Source organism: Bacillus rossius, chromosome 5 (genome assembly GCF_032445375.1).
Source record: "Bacillus rossius redtenbacheri isolate Brsri chromosome 5, Brsri_v3, whole genome shotgun sequence".
In the NCBI taxonomy this organism is placed as follows: Eukaryota; Metazoa; Arthropoda; class Insecta; order Phasmatodea; family Bacillidae; genus Bacillus; species Bacillus rossius.
Genome location: NC_086333.1, coordinates 12,130,956 through 12,150,743, shown reverse-complemented (window position 1 = coordinate 12,150,743; position 19,788 = coordinate 12,130,956). Strand labels below are relative to the sequence as shown.

At 39.6% G+C, this 19,788-nt stretch overlaps 1 protein-coding gene across 5 annotated transcripts in view; it reads left to right on the top strand.

Moving 5' to 3' along the window:
• The window catches only part of LOC134531593 (ER degradation-enhancing alpha-mannosidase-like protein 2), a 141,791-nt gene that overhangs the window by 25,147 nt on the left and 96,856 nt on the right, over nt 1-19,788 (top strand). For 3 of the 5 annotated variants that reach the window (XM_063367316.1, XM_063367315.1, XM_063367317.1), the window contains exons 3-4: nt 8,257-8,442; nt 18,639-18,882. In XM_063367316.1, coding sequence (XP_063223386.1) covers nt 8,257-8,442; nt 18,639-18,882 — 430 coding nt within the window. Of the gene's footprint in view, nt 1-8,256; nt 8,443-18,638; nt 18,883-19,788 lie in introns of those variants that run through there. The other 2 variants (XM_063367320.1, XM_063367319.1) reach the window with 2 other exon arrangements.

The window sequence follows — 19,788 nt, the reverse complement described above, 5'->3', positions numbered from 1 at the left end:
GGAACACATTGCTTGTTAAACCACTCCAAGAGAACTACAATGTTTATAGCATAATCGTCGCACGCGCGTAATCGTCGCAACCATATTTTAGACTGTCAAAATTGGGATAAAAAAAAACTTATCGCGTAAATGTCGCATGATGTTTTTGGTCCCGCTAGTAGATGCCGAGCGCTTTGTGTAAGTGTCTTTTCCGTATAAAACGATGTATTTTAAAGTAGAAATCTAATATTTATTCGGTCATTACCACTTACTTAATAAATTAACGGAAAAATACGAAGTTGTTTGTTTGATGTGTAAATTTTCTTATAAAGACGTTTTTAAACGTTATTTCCTTTATCTGATCGTCTGCGTCGCCGCGGTGTAGGTATAATCTAAAATTTAATTTAGGTCATTACCACTTATTTATTTAATTAACGGAAATACAAACTTGTCTGACGTGTAAATTTTCTTTTAAAATTGTTTTTAAACGGTATTTCCTTTATCTGATTGTCTGTGTTACCGCGGCGTACCGCTTATAAAAATGCAGCCAGCGCATCATTCATGTTTGGTTATGTTGCTTCCCGTATAGAGCGCGCGAACGTAGTCGAATATCGATATCTCGTCAATTGGATGCAACGCGCGCTCTCTGACCGGTGCCGAGTTAACTACATTTGATAGCCCGCATTCTTTCGTGGCAAGTGTGTACTACAACATGTTAGTTCACGTTAGATTCAAGTGGCTTGCGTTCGCGTTAGAGTTTTGGTTTTTCTATTTAAAGTTGAAGAAAGGTTTTTGTTTAAGGAATTATTAATATAGATTGTTTGGCGTGCTCTTGTATACTCCACCTTTTTTTAAATAAACGTACTTTCCATGAACGGGTTTTATTTTTATGTATAACTTTACCTAACAAAAAAAATTTTTTTTCCGCATAATCGTTGCACCCCTACTTTTCAAACTTGATTTTAGAATAAAATGTACAACAATTATACGAGAAAACACGGTAGTCAACCAGGCCTTGTTTTGATTCCGGTAATACACGGGGAGAGAATTCATATTCATATTATTAAGGGCTTGTGGTTTGGTAGATTTACCAATCACCATCAATGGAAGCTTTTTTGATTCCGCTACGTTACTGCAGGCTAAAACCGTAAGACACTGTTTGTTAATTATTTAAACCCGGCGCAGAAGACGGTTAGTGGGAAGGGCTTTACAGTTAACTGTGGTGAGTAGTTTTGTGAGGAAATAAAATAACCAAATTCGCTTAGGTATTCTTCTGCATAAGCGGTGTCACCTGATAGCTTGTCTCTGCTTATGGACAGTTGTCTGATCCCATGCCTTTTCTTCCATCTATCCAACTATCCGTTGTTAGCAGTGAAGACCGAATCACTGTTCATTAGTTCGTTAAGCCGTAATGCCTTCTCTTGAATTAGTGGATCACTAACAGGCACTCCTTTCTGTCACTTTTGTGGAAACCACAAAAAACAGCTTCGTCAATTTTTTCATTTATGGAAACTGTTATGTGATGGCATTCTTTTAAGGTTTTATCACTTGTTACATTGCAAAACTGTTTAATTTTGACACAATTTTTTCTCCGGTCACTGATTGTTGCTTTACCAACACCAAACTCACGAGCCAACTTTGTCAAACTTTCCCCAGCATCCAGATGCTTTAAAGCTTTCATTTTTTGTTCTACGGTACGAGAACTGTGTTTTCATTTGCTTGCCATAATTTAAAATCTAAACATTAATCAACACCGTTCACATAATTAAAAACTCAACAATAACAACGCAACTCAAAAAGAAACAAAAATAAAGAGCACACAAATTAAGCAGTGTAGTGACAGGAGACATGCACAGAACAACAGACGGGAGCTGACTAACTTATAGGGTAGGGTTCTATTTTTAGCGCAGGCCTGCCAAACGACAATATGGTTAGCTACATTCCCACCGCCTACCTTGCTCGTCACATGTCAAAACTAGCCTGCCTCACTCATTGTATAGTTCTATAATGTAACAAGGGCTCGTTATTATATCATGGATAGTTTTCGGCTAATCCGAACAAATTGAAATATGAACAGGCTACAGTCCCAATTAGTTCAGTTTTGAGGGGTTTCACTGTATACTGGGTTGATGCTTGAAAAAGAAGATGAAGATGCAATGAATAAGTTTATGCATCCTCACTGGCCAGCTAAATTATTTTACTTGCAAGAACATTGTAATTATAGCCAGGAAGATTCATGCTGGGTGCCTTTAGTCAACATTCTTCGCACTGTAAATGTTCCGGAACTTGAGACTCGGTGAGTGAGTGAGAGAAAAATTACATTCAAATGGTCAACATGGAATCAGCTATTTCATAGATTACATTGATACAGAACTTAAAGTAGGCCTACTTCAGGTATGTACATCATGTGACACCGGTATTGTAAAAAAATGCAATTTTCATGAGCACAGCTTGCAGGCCTAACTTTGACTACTGGGTCATTCCATGTGAAATTAACCAATAAAGAAATATTAATTTGGACCTTACCCCTTTAGATTTGAATGATTTTTGGTACACATGTTGTAGCTATGGGACAGTTGATAAATACAACATTTTAAATTTTTTGGACTAATAGTTTTTGAGCAATAGCCATTCAAAAAATAAAAAACATATTGTTACGGCCGTCGACTTACTTTTATCGGTGTCGACCGTAAAGATGGAAATGAAGGGAATATGTACATGAAAAGTTGATAATGAAATGAATCGTGAAGGATGAAGGGGAAAGGGAATGGAAGTGAATCTACCGGGATCGTCTGTGATCCTGATATCGTGACGGCCCTGTCATGAGTATCAGGTTCTGGGGGCGGTTCCACCACTCGAGTTTTTCCTTAAACAGTCCTTAAGGTAGGGTGACAAGTCCCTAGTTGCCAAACATTTCAAATAAAGAGGTTAAGGGTGAACGTTTCCACAATAACAGGTTTATTTCAGCAGTTTCAACTAACAGTTTATTCAACACATATATCAATTCTCTACTTTCTGTGTCTTTAAAAGTACCTTCTATTACTAACACATAATTACTGAACCATAGTCGTGCCTATCAGGGATACTGTCGTTAATAAATAAACCGTACTGTCGGCCATTTCCTAGAGCTTATTCTTAACCTCATTTGTCTCGTGATTTGTTACCAACAGTTGCAGACTAATTTATCCCAAGATACGTGACGGTTTACTTTAAATTATTAATAATTAATTATGATTGTTAAAGTGAGAATTTTTGGTTTTTGAAATGAGAGAGAGAGATACCAACTATTACCAGCTACATGGGCCTAAGGCGGTTGTGCTACTGTCTAGTGTTAAACCATCGTCGCATCGTGGCCGGTCACTCACCAATCGTCGTCTCGGCGGCGGAGTAGCGAGGCTTCCCACTGACTCTGTGACTCTGACTTCCCGAATAAAATCTCTCGGTATAAGTTGCCCGTCCTGACCCTGTTTGCGTGTGTTGTTAATAACATAAACAGTTCCGCTTCAGCGCCGCTTCTGACATCATTACACACTCCCCCTCCTTCCCTGTGCTTATGACCGAGTTTCACTGCGCTGTGACCAAGGTCGCGCCAGCTGAGCGCGAGTGGCAACCCCCCTGTTTGTTTCCGCGGCTGTGTTATGCTATCGTTTGCAAACATTGCTTCCCCAACTCTCGGTTCACCTGTCCTTCAATGTTTCCTGCTGTGTTTGTCATTTCCTCATCGTGTCCCGCTGGTCCTGATCGTCTGGCTAGTTATTAAAAATAAACAAAAAAGTTTCACTGATATCCTACAGTATTAGGCCGTTACAATATTTTTTGCAATATTTGGATACAGTAAAAAAATATATAACTTCAAAACTATTAGGTCTAGAGAGCTCAAACTTATTTTATTCTCTTCAGTATTTAATAGGCTTTAACCTGATATATAACAAGGCTGTCATCCTTCACTTCCATTTTTTTTTCAAAACAATTAAAAAAATATTTTTGAAAATCTCAAAAAAAAAACCCTATTAATTATTTTTTTCGAAAAATATATGTTTTTTGTATACTAATAGGCTACCTCTATACCAAGTTTCATAATGGGCCAACAATGGACTCAACTAAAAAAAATATTGTCGTAATAGTGTTTAAGCCAAATTTGCTGATAAATGTCATCAAAGAGTGAGCATTTAATATTAGGTTTTTTAAATGCAAATAGAATCTAAGTTTTATTACTTTTCACTGCTTTTCACTGAGAAGTTAAAACAGCACAAAAAAAAGAGAAAAATCTGTTCAAACCTAACCTCCCTACATACATCATAAACATTTCAATGCACTAAAATAACAATTCTTACAAATATGGGTGACACCAAAAATTTATCTTCCCTGCCACTTAGGAAAAAGTCTCGAAAAATCACAAATTCTCTTTAAACTGTCATGGGTGTACTCAACATTTTCAATTTGAATTTAAAAACAATCTCAAAAATAATTTTCAATAAACAAGTTGACACAATTCTACAGTCATGGCATGACAAACACTTCATTAAGATACAGTCGTATGCTTCTCTTCTTCAAAAACAAATTACATGAACACATGAACTACCTTAGGTTTCAAACCATATCTTCCCTTTCAGCAACAGCACATAAAATTAACCTTGATGAGGTGTGGGAGCGACCAAGGAGAAGGGATGCACCCTTGCAAAAAAAAAAAAATTGGTCACCATGCCGGAAACACATTTAAAATTAACCTCCTGGCCCCCCAGCTGCCTCACAAACCACACTACACAAAAAAACATTTGCTACTTATTTAGGGTAAAAAAAAATCGCCTAAACTCTGGCCATCATGAACACACAACTGCTTCTGCATCTTCAAAACTCGACGACTAGTTTTCAATAACGTTTAGCATTACATTTCATACCTTTAATATAGGATGTTGTCACCCTGTCATTCCCTCCAAAACAAACATTTACCATTACAAATGTGTGGCACTTTAATTTAAAACATTAAACCTTTTAAAAATTCTATACTTTTTTACGAAAACATAACTCATAATAAATTTCATTCAACACATTCCCATGACACAACATTAAAAAAACAAAACATCTCCCAAGTGGAATGAAATTATCACAATGTTAAGCATTTCTTCAAATAAAATTTAGTACCAGTATACTCAAAAGAATTTATACATATGTTTTTATTATTGTTTCAAAACAGAAAAACATTCACATTAACATAGAGTTATTTATCTTTAAAATGCTGTCATAAATCTTACGTATCCATTTCTATATTATACTATAACCAATCTTCAAAAATACAAAAACCCTATAAAATACAAAACATGATCAAAATGTACATACTTAAAAGTATCAAAAAAAATTCTGAAAACATTATAAAAATGGCAAAAAATGTAAACATTTAAAAAAACATCAAACACAACAAAACTATATTTGACTCCACCCCTTCATCTAGGCAGTGGGCCAAAAAAGTCTACACACACAGTTTGCAGATTTTGCATCACCCCTTTACATTTACCATTCATTTGTTTTGTCTGTGTACATAAACTGTTTGCAATGTTGGTGTTAGTTCGGTATACACAAAACCTCTGAACATGTTGCACAGTTTTTCTCACTCCTTAGTGTCCCGATTCCATATACATCAGTGTGCAAATTTTAGTTTATAAACTATTCGGTACACACAACCCACATTTTGGAACATTACTGTTTACATTTTGAAAAAGATGTCCTTTTGTCACAAAATTTCTTTTTATTACCTTTCTGCATCCTGCAGAACTCAATTCTGTGATTACATCCTCGGCAAACTCATCCTTAAGTTTTTCCGAGAAGGCTTTCATCTCAGTCTCTACTTCTGTCAACTGTTAACACAAACTCCTGATCCCATGTCCATTACCTCTTATTTTACTAAATTTTGTCTCCACATTGTTCAAACACTCACTGTTCACCTCTTCTCGAAACTTTTCCAATTTATTCCCAAAGTTTATGTTTTTATGTACATCATGCCCAATAAATTCAATATTTTGTTTTAACACTATTCCTTCCCTTTCACAAGCTTTTAAACTAGCTTGTTCCCTTTTCACTGTTGATTCACAGCTCTCAACTCTTGATGCACATGTGGAAATTTGTTTACATTAGCATGCATATTTTTAATTTCAGTTCTCACTTTTCCCAATTTCCATTGGTTTTCCTGTTGACCCTGTGCAATTTGAATCCATAAATCTCTTTTCAGTTCTGCCTGTTCTTGTGACATTTGTTGTATTATTGCAAATATCATTTGCAACATCTGTTCAGATCCCCCCATAACCTCACTTTGGATAGGTCCTGCAGGATGTTCCCGGATATTTCTTGGGGACTTGAAAAATCCTGTCTCATTAATTCTGTGTTTAAATTTAGTTGGTTTTACACTTTACTGAAACAAAATAAAACGAAATCTACCTAACCAGTGTTACAAAAAAAAGTTTCTAAATTACGACCTTAATTGACTTGCTGTTTGTCGCTCTGTCCCACGTAGTCCCGCAATGCGACGATCTCGAAATTCTGCATAGTTTCGCGATGTGACGATCTCGAAGATAGCGATGTGACGATCTCGATGTTTTATGTAATTCCGCGATGCGACGATCTCGATGTCCCGCGTAGTTGCGCGATGTGACTATCTCGATGTCCCGCGAGGCGACGATCTAGAAGTTATGCGTACTGGACACCCCTGGGTCTCGCAGCCTAGGTCTCCCGTGGTTTTTACGACGCGTAGACAAAGCACTAGTTGAAACAGCCAGGTGGTAAACAGCACAGCCGTTGATTCATGGATATGCACATAGCTTGAAGTTCTTGACGTATTTTTTTGAGAAGAGAGAAAAAAATATTCTTTGAAAATTTTGCTAACTCAGGGCGTATAGAAGTCAGTGCCAGCCACACGTTGGGCCGCCAAATGTCACCACTCACCACCTCCGGCTAGCTCAAATTAGGTGATGAGTGGAACATACAGGTTAGTATGTCACGAAGAAAGACTAAATTTATAAACAATGTTCATTGTATTACCTGTTTTTAATTATTCATGGAAAAATTACACTATATTCCGAACAGAATAAATAAAAATTAAATATACCTAAAAAAAATATATAAAACACGAGCCATCGCCCGGCCGCGGCCTGCTCGGCCGCGGCCTGCTCGGCCCGGTGCTCGGACAATGACTGATCTTACAGCCTTCCTTCCCTTTGTGCGGGCAGTGTCCTGGGCTCGCTGGCGTAATTTTCAGCCAATCACGGGGCATGGCAACAGAGGCTTCCACGAAATGCTTACTTCTGTTCCCACGACACAGCGATTTGGTCTCTTTCTCGCACTCCCGTGACCGTGACTCACACACCTAGCGTGTGAAACAAAGCCTCTGTCATGGAAAAACGAAGGAGAATTACGTCAGCACGCCTTCCCACACAAAGAATACCACAAAAAAAATACTTCAAAAAATAAACTTATGAATTTTAAAAATAAAAACAATAAACCCGGAGAATTACGTTTACAATAACTTTTAAAAGGAAAAAAAACCTTACATCTAACTTGAAATTTGACAAAAAAATTTATAGCAAATTATTATTACTGGATTGTATGAGAAAAGCTGTAAATCTGGGTTGTTACAATCTCAACTCATAAAAAAAGTTTGTACACCCTTTTGTATATTAAACTATCATCTATATTATTTAATGTTTAAACATATTTTGTAATTACTAACAAAAAATATTTCTTTTTTGCGTGGAAAAGTTGAGGCAATGATTCCAAAGCGTAGTGAACAGAGCAATGCTCAGGAGGGGTTCAGTGGTGGAGAGCAAAGCAATGCTACAGTGCTGCATTTTTGTTACGCTGGAAACAACAAATTTGTTTTAAAATTTGCATGCTATGCAAAGTTTCTATCCCTCCATTCTCTGTCTATGAAGAGTGACTCAAGTCATGGCAGCCATGCACCCATTTGTAATTTTTTTAAATTTTATTTATATTTTAAAATAATTTAAATATGGTTCGTGTTGGGGCTAGCCAAAATGATAACTTAAGACATACCACTATGTGTATTGTATTAAAAATATTATTTTTTAAACATTTTTGAAACTGATCTCTTTAGTCCTGTGTTTCTGGTTATTTTTTTTTAATATAAAATAATTGGCTTGAGGCAGATAAATAATTTAAGTTTAACTCAAATAATTTAAACATGATTGTTTATAAAAATAAAAACAAAATATTGTTATGAAATTATTAATTGTTGAATACATGCATTAATGAATGTATTTTTATTTGCAGTTATTCCCTCACACTTATTGATGCATTGGACACCTTAGCAGTGATGGGCAACTATTCAGAGTTCCAGAGGGTTGTGAAAATAGTTACTGCTAGAGCAAACTTCGATGCCAACATTAATGTTTCTGTTTTTGAAACAAACATTCGTATCATAGGAGGGCTACTCAGTGCACATCTGTTTTCTCACCGGTAAGTGTATTTTCAGAGTTGTTTGTTTACCAAAAAAAATAGTGAGCCAGACTGCATTCTCAACATTATAATTTTTTTTATCAATGTTTTGCCCCCGGATAGGGGAAACGAGGGAATTAGTTTGAGCGACACAAAACAACTGTGTTGTGAGAGTAACACAATTTATTAACATGAAAGAATGAAATAAAAACAATAAACATCACTCAAGTTGTCTTGGGAGCTTTAATATCTCATTTTCAACTTGACCCGCTTGAATACCCCAGCTGGCTGCCAATTCAAAAATAAGGCATTTGTTAGCAATTAATATAATACATACAAGCATAATTAATTATTACTCTTCAAAGACTTGGAAATATTTTAAAGTTCCTTAGCTCGCTTGCTCTATGAAACTAATAAGAGCGAGAGTCACAAAGTATTTACGTTAATTAGGAAAAATTTGACTATAAATAAATATATATATATAATACACAACTATTAACAAAGGAAATATAACATGAAAACATCATGGTTGTGAAAATACACAAGTTATCTTACAAAATATTTTACGTTAAAATTCTTAAGTCCAGTCTGCCTTATGGCTTACAAGAATATTTACATTTAATAGACCCCTCATTCTACCGGGTCCAATATGGCCAGACACTCGCCTCCACACTCGGTGGGTCGTCCTGTCCCGGCCGTCGCTCGCAGAGTCGTCACTGGAGGTTGTGCACCGGCCATTCAGCGTCCACCTTCCCTAACGATGCCATGAATGGACTTCGTTGGTGTACTTTTGTCCCAGAGCCTGAAGTTCTCTTGACGACTGCTAACAGAGGAGCAAAGGGCATGCCATGAACCCCCTTGGCTGGACTGTCTCGATGGACGAACCTGTCACACTCACACCAGTGAATTGTAACTTCAAAACAATAACTTGCTCCTGGATTGGCTTTGGACAGAGTTAACACCCCTACTCGATGTTAGGGTCAAATCTGGTGTACAAAAGTCTAAGTCGGGGATTGTCACACACTGCCTTGTTATACCTGTCTCTACCAGCCGATGGTCACTGCTCCACTCCCTCACTATTTTGCTTATTCCTGAACCCCTCTTTACTGGTTGTTTACCATGGGAAGCATTTCCTGCGCCCCTACTCGAGATTACATCTGGTGCACTTCAGTGCCAATCTCTCACTGCTATTGGCCATTGCTCTCCTCCCCCCAGTTTGTCGCTGATCCCTGATCCTTCTCCACTGATTATTTGCTCCAGGAAGCTCTCTCTTACCTTACCTGAGACATTTACATCTGGCACACATCAGTGTTTTTTCTGTACCTGTCCTGTCCGTTGCTTCTCTCCCCAAATTTGTCGCTGATCCCTATACTCCAATCCACCAGTTATTTGCTTCAGTAAGACCTCCCTCAGCTCCTACTTGAGTTGTTTACAGCTGGCACACATCCGTGTTCAGTCTCTCTGTGCCCTTGGTTATTGCTCCCCTCTCCAGTGTCGCTGATTTTTGAACATCAACCACTGGTTATTGCTTCAGGAAGCCCTCACTCCACCTCTAATCATGATGTTTTCAGCTGGAGCAGGTCAGTTGTTCAGTTGTTTAATCTCTTCCTGCCTTTAGCCATTACTTCCCCTTCCCCGAACTCACCTACCTGAGATGTTTACAGCTGGTGTACACCAGTGTTCAGTCTGTACCTGCTCTTGGCCACTGTTCCCCTCCTCCAGTGTCGCTGATCCCTTAAACCCCCTCCACCGTTTGTTTGTTCCGGATAAGCCCTCCCTTTGCCCCTGCCCGATTAATTTAGAGGTGGCATACTTCACTTGCGTACCACTGAGTACCAGCTTACCTGGGTTGTGCAGTGGACTTACAAGTATCCTTTGACATATCACTCTTGGCTATGCAGATAGTTAGCACACTTCACTCTCCTGTTGCACCAGTCAGAAGACATGTCAAACTCGTTCCTTTCCACAAAACACCATACCACTCAATCAGCAAAAATCCTCATTAAAGTTTACGTAAGTGCTGTTGGACCAATGATTTGGTGAATTTTTCTCTTTGTTATCCTTTTTCAACTGAACTGTGAATTCATTTGTCCTCCCATTTAATTGCTGAAATTATCTGTAAGCTTCTACATTGTTCCATAACTGAAATGATTTAGAAGATCATCAAAGAAAATCCTGAAGAATAGAAGCTTTTCACCAATGTCAATATTGTTTACTTATCATTTTAATCACAGTATCATTTTAATTACATTACATTTAACATTATAATCAAAAAATAGGTTTCTTGTTGTAAAATTATTAAAAGTTCTAGAACCATATGATGTGTTCTCTTCAGGATAGATATGTACATACATGTTAAACTCGACTAAGAAATTCTTCATTGCAGAGAACTTTAAGCACTCAACTCTACAGTATTTTAAAATAAACTGTAGAAAGCTACAACAAGAGAACTGATCACATATTTCCAATTAAAAGGTATAATTTTAATCAAGAAAATATTATCTTAAACTTTAGTTTGGTATCAAAATAAATCAGTTCGACAAAACCAGTGGTACAAAAATCATGGTTTGAATAACAACAATCGTCGTAACTGGTGATATAAAGATTCCAGTAAACAACATTACCAAAATTCCTGGCGCAGGAGCTATGCCAGAGATTAGGATCAGTCGATGCCATGTTGAGAAGAAGAGCGTAGGAAACCATCTAGGACTCCGCTATCCACACCACAACTGCCTCCCAGGTCGCCAAGACACAGAGGAAAAAGACACTCGCCTAGAAACGACAAAAGATACTATGAAAAATTGCAACATCATAATCCACAGTATTATGAATGTCAACGAGAGTCTAGTTAATCAATAGTTTCTTAAAGTCAGCGGGGCTGACTGCTGCAGCAATGGAATCCTTCTAGTAAACTGCAAGCAAACCAGCTGACAAGTGACGCCACTTGCAACAAGACTAATAAACAACTTCATGCAACATTCTACGATAATCAAGCATCTTCATCGATACATTTACCGGGTTACTTTCAGCACCAAGAACCTATTAATCCAGGTGTATTTTACTTTACTAACTAAGGTATTAAATGATTATCCAAGATTACCACACAAAAAGCCGCAGGCTTTATTGAGACGAGTAATCAGCTGGCGCTAAACCAGTAAGAATCGGTGATGGTAGGCTTCGATCGCCGATCGTCCACAGTTCGTGGAACGCATAATTGACAACACAGTACACACTTTGACTGGATTAACTCCCCACGAGATTTTATGCAATGGCGTTCAGAGGTCCTACCCACCTCTTTACTTCCCTGAATTGATAGAAACAACGAACATAAGGAGGGAGTTTCCAACAACACAGAGGAAACATGGGAGCAGATTGAGAAGTTTTTTAAGGCATGCCTTCACCTTGCCGCAGAATGGCGCAGAATAGTACAGAAGAGGTTGCGCAAGAACAAACAGTATTGGAGACCTCGTTTTAAGGAAGTCAAATCCGGTAAGCAAATTTTGGGAACAAGTTACCAAAAACGGTTTCTCCTTTTCGAAGAACCGTTTGGAGTTTGCGACAGAATAAATGAGAACTGTTACGCATTGAAAACTTTGGACAGCGAGGAGGTGGTAGGAAATCACAATGAGACTGTACAGACAGCATGACTTGCAGTAACCCATAACATCGTTGAAGTTTTGTTTCAAGATTGATGTCATGTTTAAAGTGAAATGAGGCCTGAAGCAGAAGTGAAAATTTGGCAATTACATAATTTGTACCCTGCCATTGTAACAGTTACATATAAGATGCATCGCTGAATTGATTGAGCATTGAGGGTGGCTAGTTTGTTTATGTCCTATGAGTAATAGAGACCAGTGAGGACAGATATGTGTGCAGCATTTTGATGTTATTGTTATTATCTACTGAGCTATGTAGGCCAGTGTGGACATTCATGCAGCAAGTGCATTTATGTCAATTTAGTTGTCCACACCCGAGATGAGGTTGTGTGACATAATTAGCCCTGATGTTAAATATTGAGCAAATGCCACAGTTCTATTTGTGATAATTTTATCAAAGAACTTGAAATTTTATTCGCTTATGCCGATTGTCTAGTTCACAGTAGACAAGATCTCTGCAATGAATCTGCTAGCTGTCGATTGAATTAGTATGTTAATATTAGGTCCCCATATTATTCCTCGAGTATCGTTTTTCCATGAGTCAATTGCAACACTATCGTTTCAACTCATTGGATTTGTCCTACTACACTTGTTCTAACAACTACCCCAGAATAGAGAAACAAAATCATATGAATTTATAATTGTTTACAACATATATATTTGAATGAGGCTTATCATAGCTTGAGAAAGATTCTTCTCCGTGCTTCTGTTTGTTCTCTCATGAATACTCCTATCTGCTTACTTTAACATATGATTTTTTTTCTTTCCACTACGCAAAGTATTCTTTACCAGTCAAGAGCTTGACTGCTGTTGCAGTTATTAATATTTTAGTGTGGCCTTCGTTTTCACACTCCTTATCATATGCTATATATTTTAATGACATTATTATTATTCGATTTTTAAGTCATATCCATAATAAATGCTTAGATATGTAATGGAAGTAAAATCATTTTAATGTGTTCGAACACAGAAACTATCGTTGTATTGTCGTTAAGGGGGGGGGGGGGGGGTGTTTAACTTGGGCGCCACCACGTGTAGGGGCACGTGGACCAGGCCGTAGACTCCTGGCTCGGGGGCGTGACGTGACCCGTGTGGGGACTAGGCTCGACTGCCCCTTGTGCAGTAGTACTAGTCCCACACGCCTCGGGACTCACACGGCTGCTCAGTGAAACTCACACAAGTCTAGGGAAAGCTCTTTATTGATTTTGAGTGGCACAGGGAAATAAAACGTTACATAAGTAATTACGTGAAAAGAGAGTTATTAACTGATACACTGAAATAACATGCCAACAGGAATATTACACCGGCTTAAAGAATGACCAGGTCACCTCGTGGCCTGGCCTCGAAAAATCATTACGCATCAAGACGAAATAAAATAGCCAACTGTATTTAAATAATTATGATAAAGAGCAAACCTCCCGGGGTAGACCTCGAGGAAAAGAAAAAGGTTTATAAAATATTTACGGAGCGACTGTTGTTACCAGATCAGTGAAACTAAAATCGAAGTCGACGAGGCGCGCGCAGGCCTTCTACCCCGGGCGGCGAATGGAAGCTGACAAACGAGGCCAGGGCATCATGGCTGCCGGGAAGCATATTAACATATAACATGACAAACCCTCTTAAACACTAAGCAAAAACTGACCACAATGATTTATCATTACCAAACTTAACTTATTTTTAATTTATTTGTTAAAGTTCAAAAACGTAGTTGCAGGTAGTTCCGGGGTTGCCCGCTTGGGGCGCTTTGCCGTTCTTACTAACTAAAAACTTAAAACATAAACACTTAGGAATTAAAAAAAATGAAAATAAAAGGTTTACATTACAATGACTTATTATTTTAATTAAGTTTTTACGGGAACGTGGCACTGAAGCTACTGCCTCTTGCAGGGCCAAGGCTCGCACGCACACACGCACGCACTCGGCGGCGGGAGGTTTGAAACAGAGGGTGGTGGTGGGAGGAGAGGGGGTGGCGACGGTGTGAGGCACATCGGGCTCAGGGAGGGTGTAGCCCCGGTCGACGTCAGTATATATACTATTATATTGTAATGTTAATAATTTAGAGCATATATGATACTAAAAATTAATAATTTATGTTATGAAAAATTATGAGGAACATTTTTCTGGCATGCTACTTATGAAATTAAGGATAGTGACTTATCATTTTGATTAAGTGGACACCCGTAGATGTAGATAAACTTAACCATTTAATTGATACAGCCTCTTAGGGAGTGATTTAATGTAAACAATTGTTTGTACGTTATACCTGTAAGTTATAACGTCGTAACACACGTATGAGTGTTATAATGAACATAGTGCTTCAGTCTGCACACAACTAATAACGTGAGGCACCGCTGTAGTCAATAATTCATCATCTGATTCAAGGTGGTTTTGTCGAATGACATGAACCATTGTATTGATGATGCGAAAACAACCAAAAATTGTTTTAAACATTGTTGTGTCATGTATTTTTAAATAAGAGTTATGTCATATTGTATAAAATTAATTTGTATTATCACTACAATTTTATATTTATGTTATTTTAAAGCATTGTAATATAATGTAAATTCAAGAGTGATATTGATGGATGTTTATTGAAGAATGCTAAGAGCAAGTACAGTTGCTACTGACTTTTGAAAGGACAGGAATATACTGCAACCAAGCAACTTATGTTATCCTTTTTTTATGTATTTGAAGTTTTATTTTTTATTTTTCGTTATATGTTTGTCAAATCAGGGGTTAAGGAAATTACGATACTTAGTCTTAAATTTACTGATGCGGCTCTGTAAATATTAGGAAATGCTTACACGTTTAGCTTAATTATTTTTTCAGCACCATACATGTATTTTATGTGTAAATATGTTAAACTATCTTTTTCATGTGTTTGAGTATTGAGTTTGCACATGTGGAATACCCCAAGGTTAATTCATAGCAGTTCATTTGGTATTTATAATGGGATTTATTTGGTTTTTGCTGTATATCCTATTAAAGATTTGGTATTCCGTTTCCTGCTATGTTTTGCATCAGTGCACATTATAACACAGTCTTCCATTATTTTATCCGCTCACCAAGTTGGGAGTCGAGGTTCTTCCATCGTTCCTCCTAGCATAGTTTCTCAGTCCGGCTGAAGTAAGAGAATAGCATTAGGCAAGAAGGAGGGAATGGAGGGTTCTGCACGTTCGAGACATCTCCAGTATGAGGACCGGTCCCGCTGATCCAGGGATCCCGCACTGGGGACATGAAGCTGCGCATGTAGCTTTGCTAAAACTACAAGTTGAGGAAGTCTGTTTTTTTCACACAGACTATGATAGTGGTAGTCGCTTCCTCAGCACATCCGTGTCGTACAATGTCCGCCATCATGTGTTTCAAGACTCCAGTCTCCAAGAAGAGCAGTTTTTACATATGTCACCATAGGTGAGACCAAACTTTTATAACAATTTGTAGCCCAACTTGACGAAGGAGAGCATCATTCTAGCAGTCGTATATTCTACAGAGTCGTAGTGTAGATTTTTTCTACACAGCGAGTTGGCATCTATACTGATCCGGCAAAGAACAGCACTAAAGGTCCTGTAATACCAGAGCTTCGTCCACCTATCCCTGAGTTACGCTGAGTACATTTATCCCCGTGAACCGTGTGTACATTTGAGGCTGATACTTATTCTCAGGATGAACACAAACTTTATGTTAACTTCGCAATAGGTTGTCCTGCATGTAAGTAACAACTGTTCAAAGAGTTTACAGAATAAGTAATCGACAGCATTTTATTGCTATGTGTGAGTAAACTTACTCTATCCCTAGCTGATTTTTGAATACATAAAAAGCTCACATAAATATTTAGTAGTATTTTAATACAGAACATAAGTTTTAAAACATAATTTGTTTTATTTCAGTTAATTAGTATTGTATACACTATCTCAAACCCATAACCGCACCAATATTATGTATATGAGAAAAGCGTTTATTATGAGTAGCAAATGTTAACAGCTTTGAAATCGGCCAAATATAGGTACACACGTAATGGTGGGATTAGTAAAACAATATTTTTAATTAAAGGGTTTTTAGAATTTTTTTATTTTATTTTTCTTTATTTTCACGAGTGAGAGTGATATTAATAGATATGCCACTCTCACAAAATTTAAGAAATATAAAGTTTCTAAACACTAACACTGATTTGTATCAACTGAAAATATTGAATTGGAACTGAGGAAGGCCCTGGCCAGAATCCTAGTCAATCCATCCTGTTTGGGATTACCATCCCAATACCCCTGTTTTAGTGTTGCCAGTCTCCTATGATTGCATTATCAAGAGATGTACAAAATATAAATAATAAATAAAATTCAAATTTGAGTAAATTAGTTTAGGGTATTAACATTTTTGAGGAAGAGTAACATCTTGATAACCTTTTACATATTGTTACGATCGCGCTTGGCTGCAGTGCTTGGCATCGCCGCGCACGTTTTGCCTGTCTGCGCCCCCCTCCCACCCGCATCCTCTCCCTGGTATCTCGTGTCATACTGTCTCGCAACATCCTGACCGTCGCAGCGCGCACCTGCCTCAGATCGAGTTACTTAAAAGAGGCCGCACTGCGGAATAAAAGGACTTAGACATGTTTATCGGCGCGTTTTGTGGGAACCCGATGCTTGTTGTGTTTATCGGCGTTCTTTGAGCAGCCGCCGCGTCCTTCGAGGACTCACGACGCGTTTCTGGGCATTTCGACGGCGAAGGTCGCGCGATATCTCGGAGACATGCCCGATTGTTCTGGACGGGAACCCAAGGGTTATATAAGGAGGTTGGGCCGACCTTCGAGGAGTTCAGTGGGGAGTTCTCCCACGGCGGAGTTTCTGGGCGATAGTGCCGCGGGTGCGGCAGAGTGGCGAAGTCCTTGGACGAATGTTCCAGGGCAGAGAGTCTGAGTGAGTGAGTTCAGTGGGGAGTTCTCCCGCGGCGGAGTTTCCGGGATATAGTGCCGCGGGTGCGGCAGAGTGGCGAAGTCCCTGGACGAAGGTTCCAGGGCAGGGAGTGAGTGAGTTCAGTGGAGTCGGGAGGTTCCGGGCGATAGAGTCGCGGGCGCGGCGGAGTCCCGGGCGAAGTTGCGAGTGAGTCGTCGTGTGGGATCTCGGCGAAGGGTGTGACAGGGGCGGAGTGTGGCGACGGAGTCCCGCGGCGGAGACCCACGAGGGGTGCTGCGGCGAGAGTTGTGCCGGAAGTGCGGTCCAGCGAGGTGTGTGAAACGAGTGACTGGGGAATTGACATTTATTTAAGTGTTATTAATTATTTAGAAGATTATTTGTAAGTGACAAGTAGTGGTAATAAATAAAACTGTGTGTGTGAAATAAAATCTATTAATTGGGCTATCCTTTACGAACCCCCGAGGCAAATCGTAACAATATTATAGCTTTCCATATCTTTGAGCAAACTTAAATTACCTATTTATAACCCTCTAATTTAAGTGTATTGCTTATGTTTAATGTCCTCTTATGTTGCAAAACTATTAATAATAAATGGTAAGATTACAGAGTTAAAAATATTTCCATATGTATTGTTACGGTTTACCGCGGATTCGTAAAGGATAGCCCAATTAAAGATTTTATTACACTACAGTGTTTTATTTATTGCCACTACTTATGTCACTTACAAAAATCTTCTAAAATGGCAAATAATTAATTACACTTAAAGAAAAGTCTATTCCCCAGTCACTCGTTCCACACACCTCTGGCGCAACTCTTGCCGCAGCACCCCTCGTGGGTCTCCGCTGTGGGACTCTGTCGCCGCTGACACTTGCCTTCGCCAAGGATCCGCTCGACTCCTCGCTCGCAACTTCGCTCGGGACTCCGCCGCGCCCGCGACACTATTGCCTGGAAACTCCGCCGCGGGAAAACTCCCGACTCCACTGAACTGACTCACTCCCTGCCCTGGAGCCTTTGTCCAAGGACTTCGCCACTCTGCCGCACCCACGGCACTATCGCCCCGGGAACTCCGCTGCGGGAGAACTCCCCACTGAACTCTCACTGCTCACTGACTCCACCCTGACGTACTCGAACCTATATATAGGCCCCGGCGCAATTCCAGAACTCACGAGAGCGGCCGGGGCCTGTTGCGTCACTCCGAGCCGTCTGACGGCAGAAATCTCTCGAAAACACGTGTCAGCGGCTCGCGTAACTCCCAGCTGTCCGGTGTCAGTTACGTGTCAAAGGCAGGGCGCCGCGCGGGGAGAGGTGGGAATGAGGGGGGAAAGCTGCAATCCTTGTTATCTTCCGGACGCGCGCGGCACATATCATATTGCGGCAGTCGCCAGCCAGATCTGCACCTGCACGTGTCCTGGCCAATGTCACGTTCGTAACAGTATGTATTAACAGTACACGGAAACATAAAATAAAATCTGTCATATTTTTGTTGAAGTAATTTTTACGAATTTATTTTCTATGTAAAATGTAATATTTTTTCAATAAAGTTTTCTAATTGACTGCTGTTAGGTATCATTAAATTTTTCTGGATTATTGATGATAATTGGTAGGGAATCTGTCTCGTACAATGACTACAATCACCTGCTCCTGGTTGTTCTAGCGCAGGCGTGCCGGTGGAGCCGGGTTGGCCGTGCAACGGTCCCCTGCTGCAGCTGGCAGAGGACGTGGCCCGCCGCCTGATGGCAGCGTTCGACACGGCCACCGGCATGCCCTACGGCACGGTGAACCTGCGGCACGGAGTTCCCGAGGGCGAGACCAGCATCACCTGCACCGCCGGCATTGGCACCTTCATCCTCGAGATGGGGACGCTGTCTCGGCTCACCGGGGATCCCTTGTTCGAGGAGGTACTACACCACTGTTCAATGCTGTTTCATGTCACAAACTGAAGCGTGCCATCATAAGAGTAAGCATGTACTAAGTTTATTTTTTGCATATTAGTAAATAAATATGTTAATTCTGATAGTTTTAATGGCTGCATGTAAACATTTCATCAGAAAAGTTTTCTTATTTCTATGCTCTCCTTTTTTCATGTAAACATAATTTGCATGTTGTTTTTTCTTATGATTTTGTAATCATATGTTACAAATCATAACATACCTGTATATACAATTTAAATATTATTTATTAGTTTTTCACTTGCTATACTAAGGCATAAAACCATTTTGTGATAAATGTGTTCATATAAATAATTACTGGAAAATGTATGAAATTGTAGTAAAAATTAATTCTTACTGTAATTTAATTGGTAACCAAACTGATAGCAAAAAACACTTGATAATATTGTTACGATCGTGCTTGGCTGCAGTGCTTGGCGTCGCCGCACTCGTTCGGCCTGTCTGCGCCCCCTTCCACCCACATCCTCTCCCTGGTATCTCGTACCATACTATCTCGCGACATCCTGACCTTCGCAGCACGCACCTGCCTCAGATCGAGTTACTTAAAAGAGGCCGCACTGTGGCATTAAAGGACTCAGACATGTTTATCGATGCGTTTTGTGGGAACCCAATGCTTGTTGCGTTTATCGGCGTTCTTTGAGCAGCCGCCGCGTCCTTCAACAGGACTCACGACATGTTTTTGGACATTTCGACGGCGAAGGTCGAGCGATATCTCGGAGACATACCCGATTGTTCTGGACGGGAACCCAAGGGCTATATAAGGAGGTTGGCCCGAGGACGTCAGTCAGAGTCAGTCTGAGTGGGGAGTTCTCCCGCGGCGGAGTTACCGGGCGATAGAGTCGCAGGCGCGGCGGA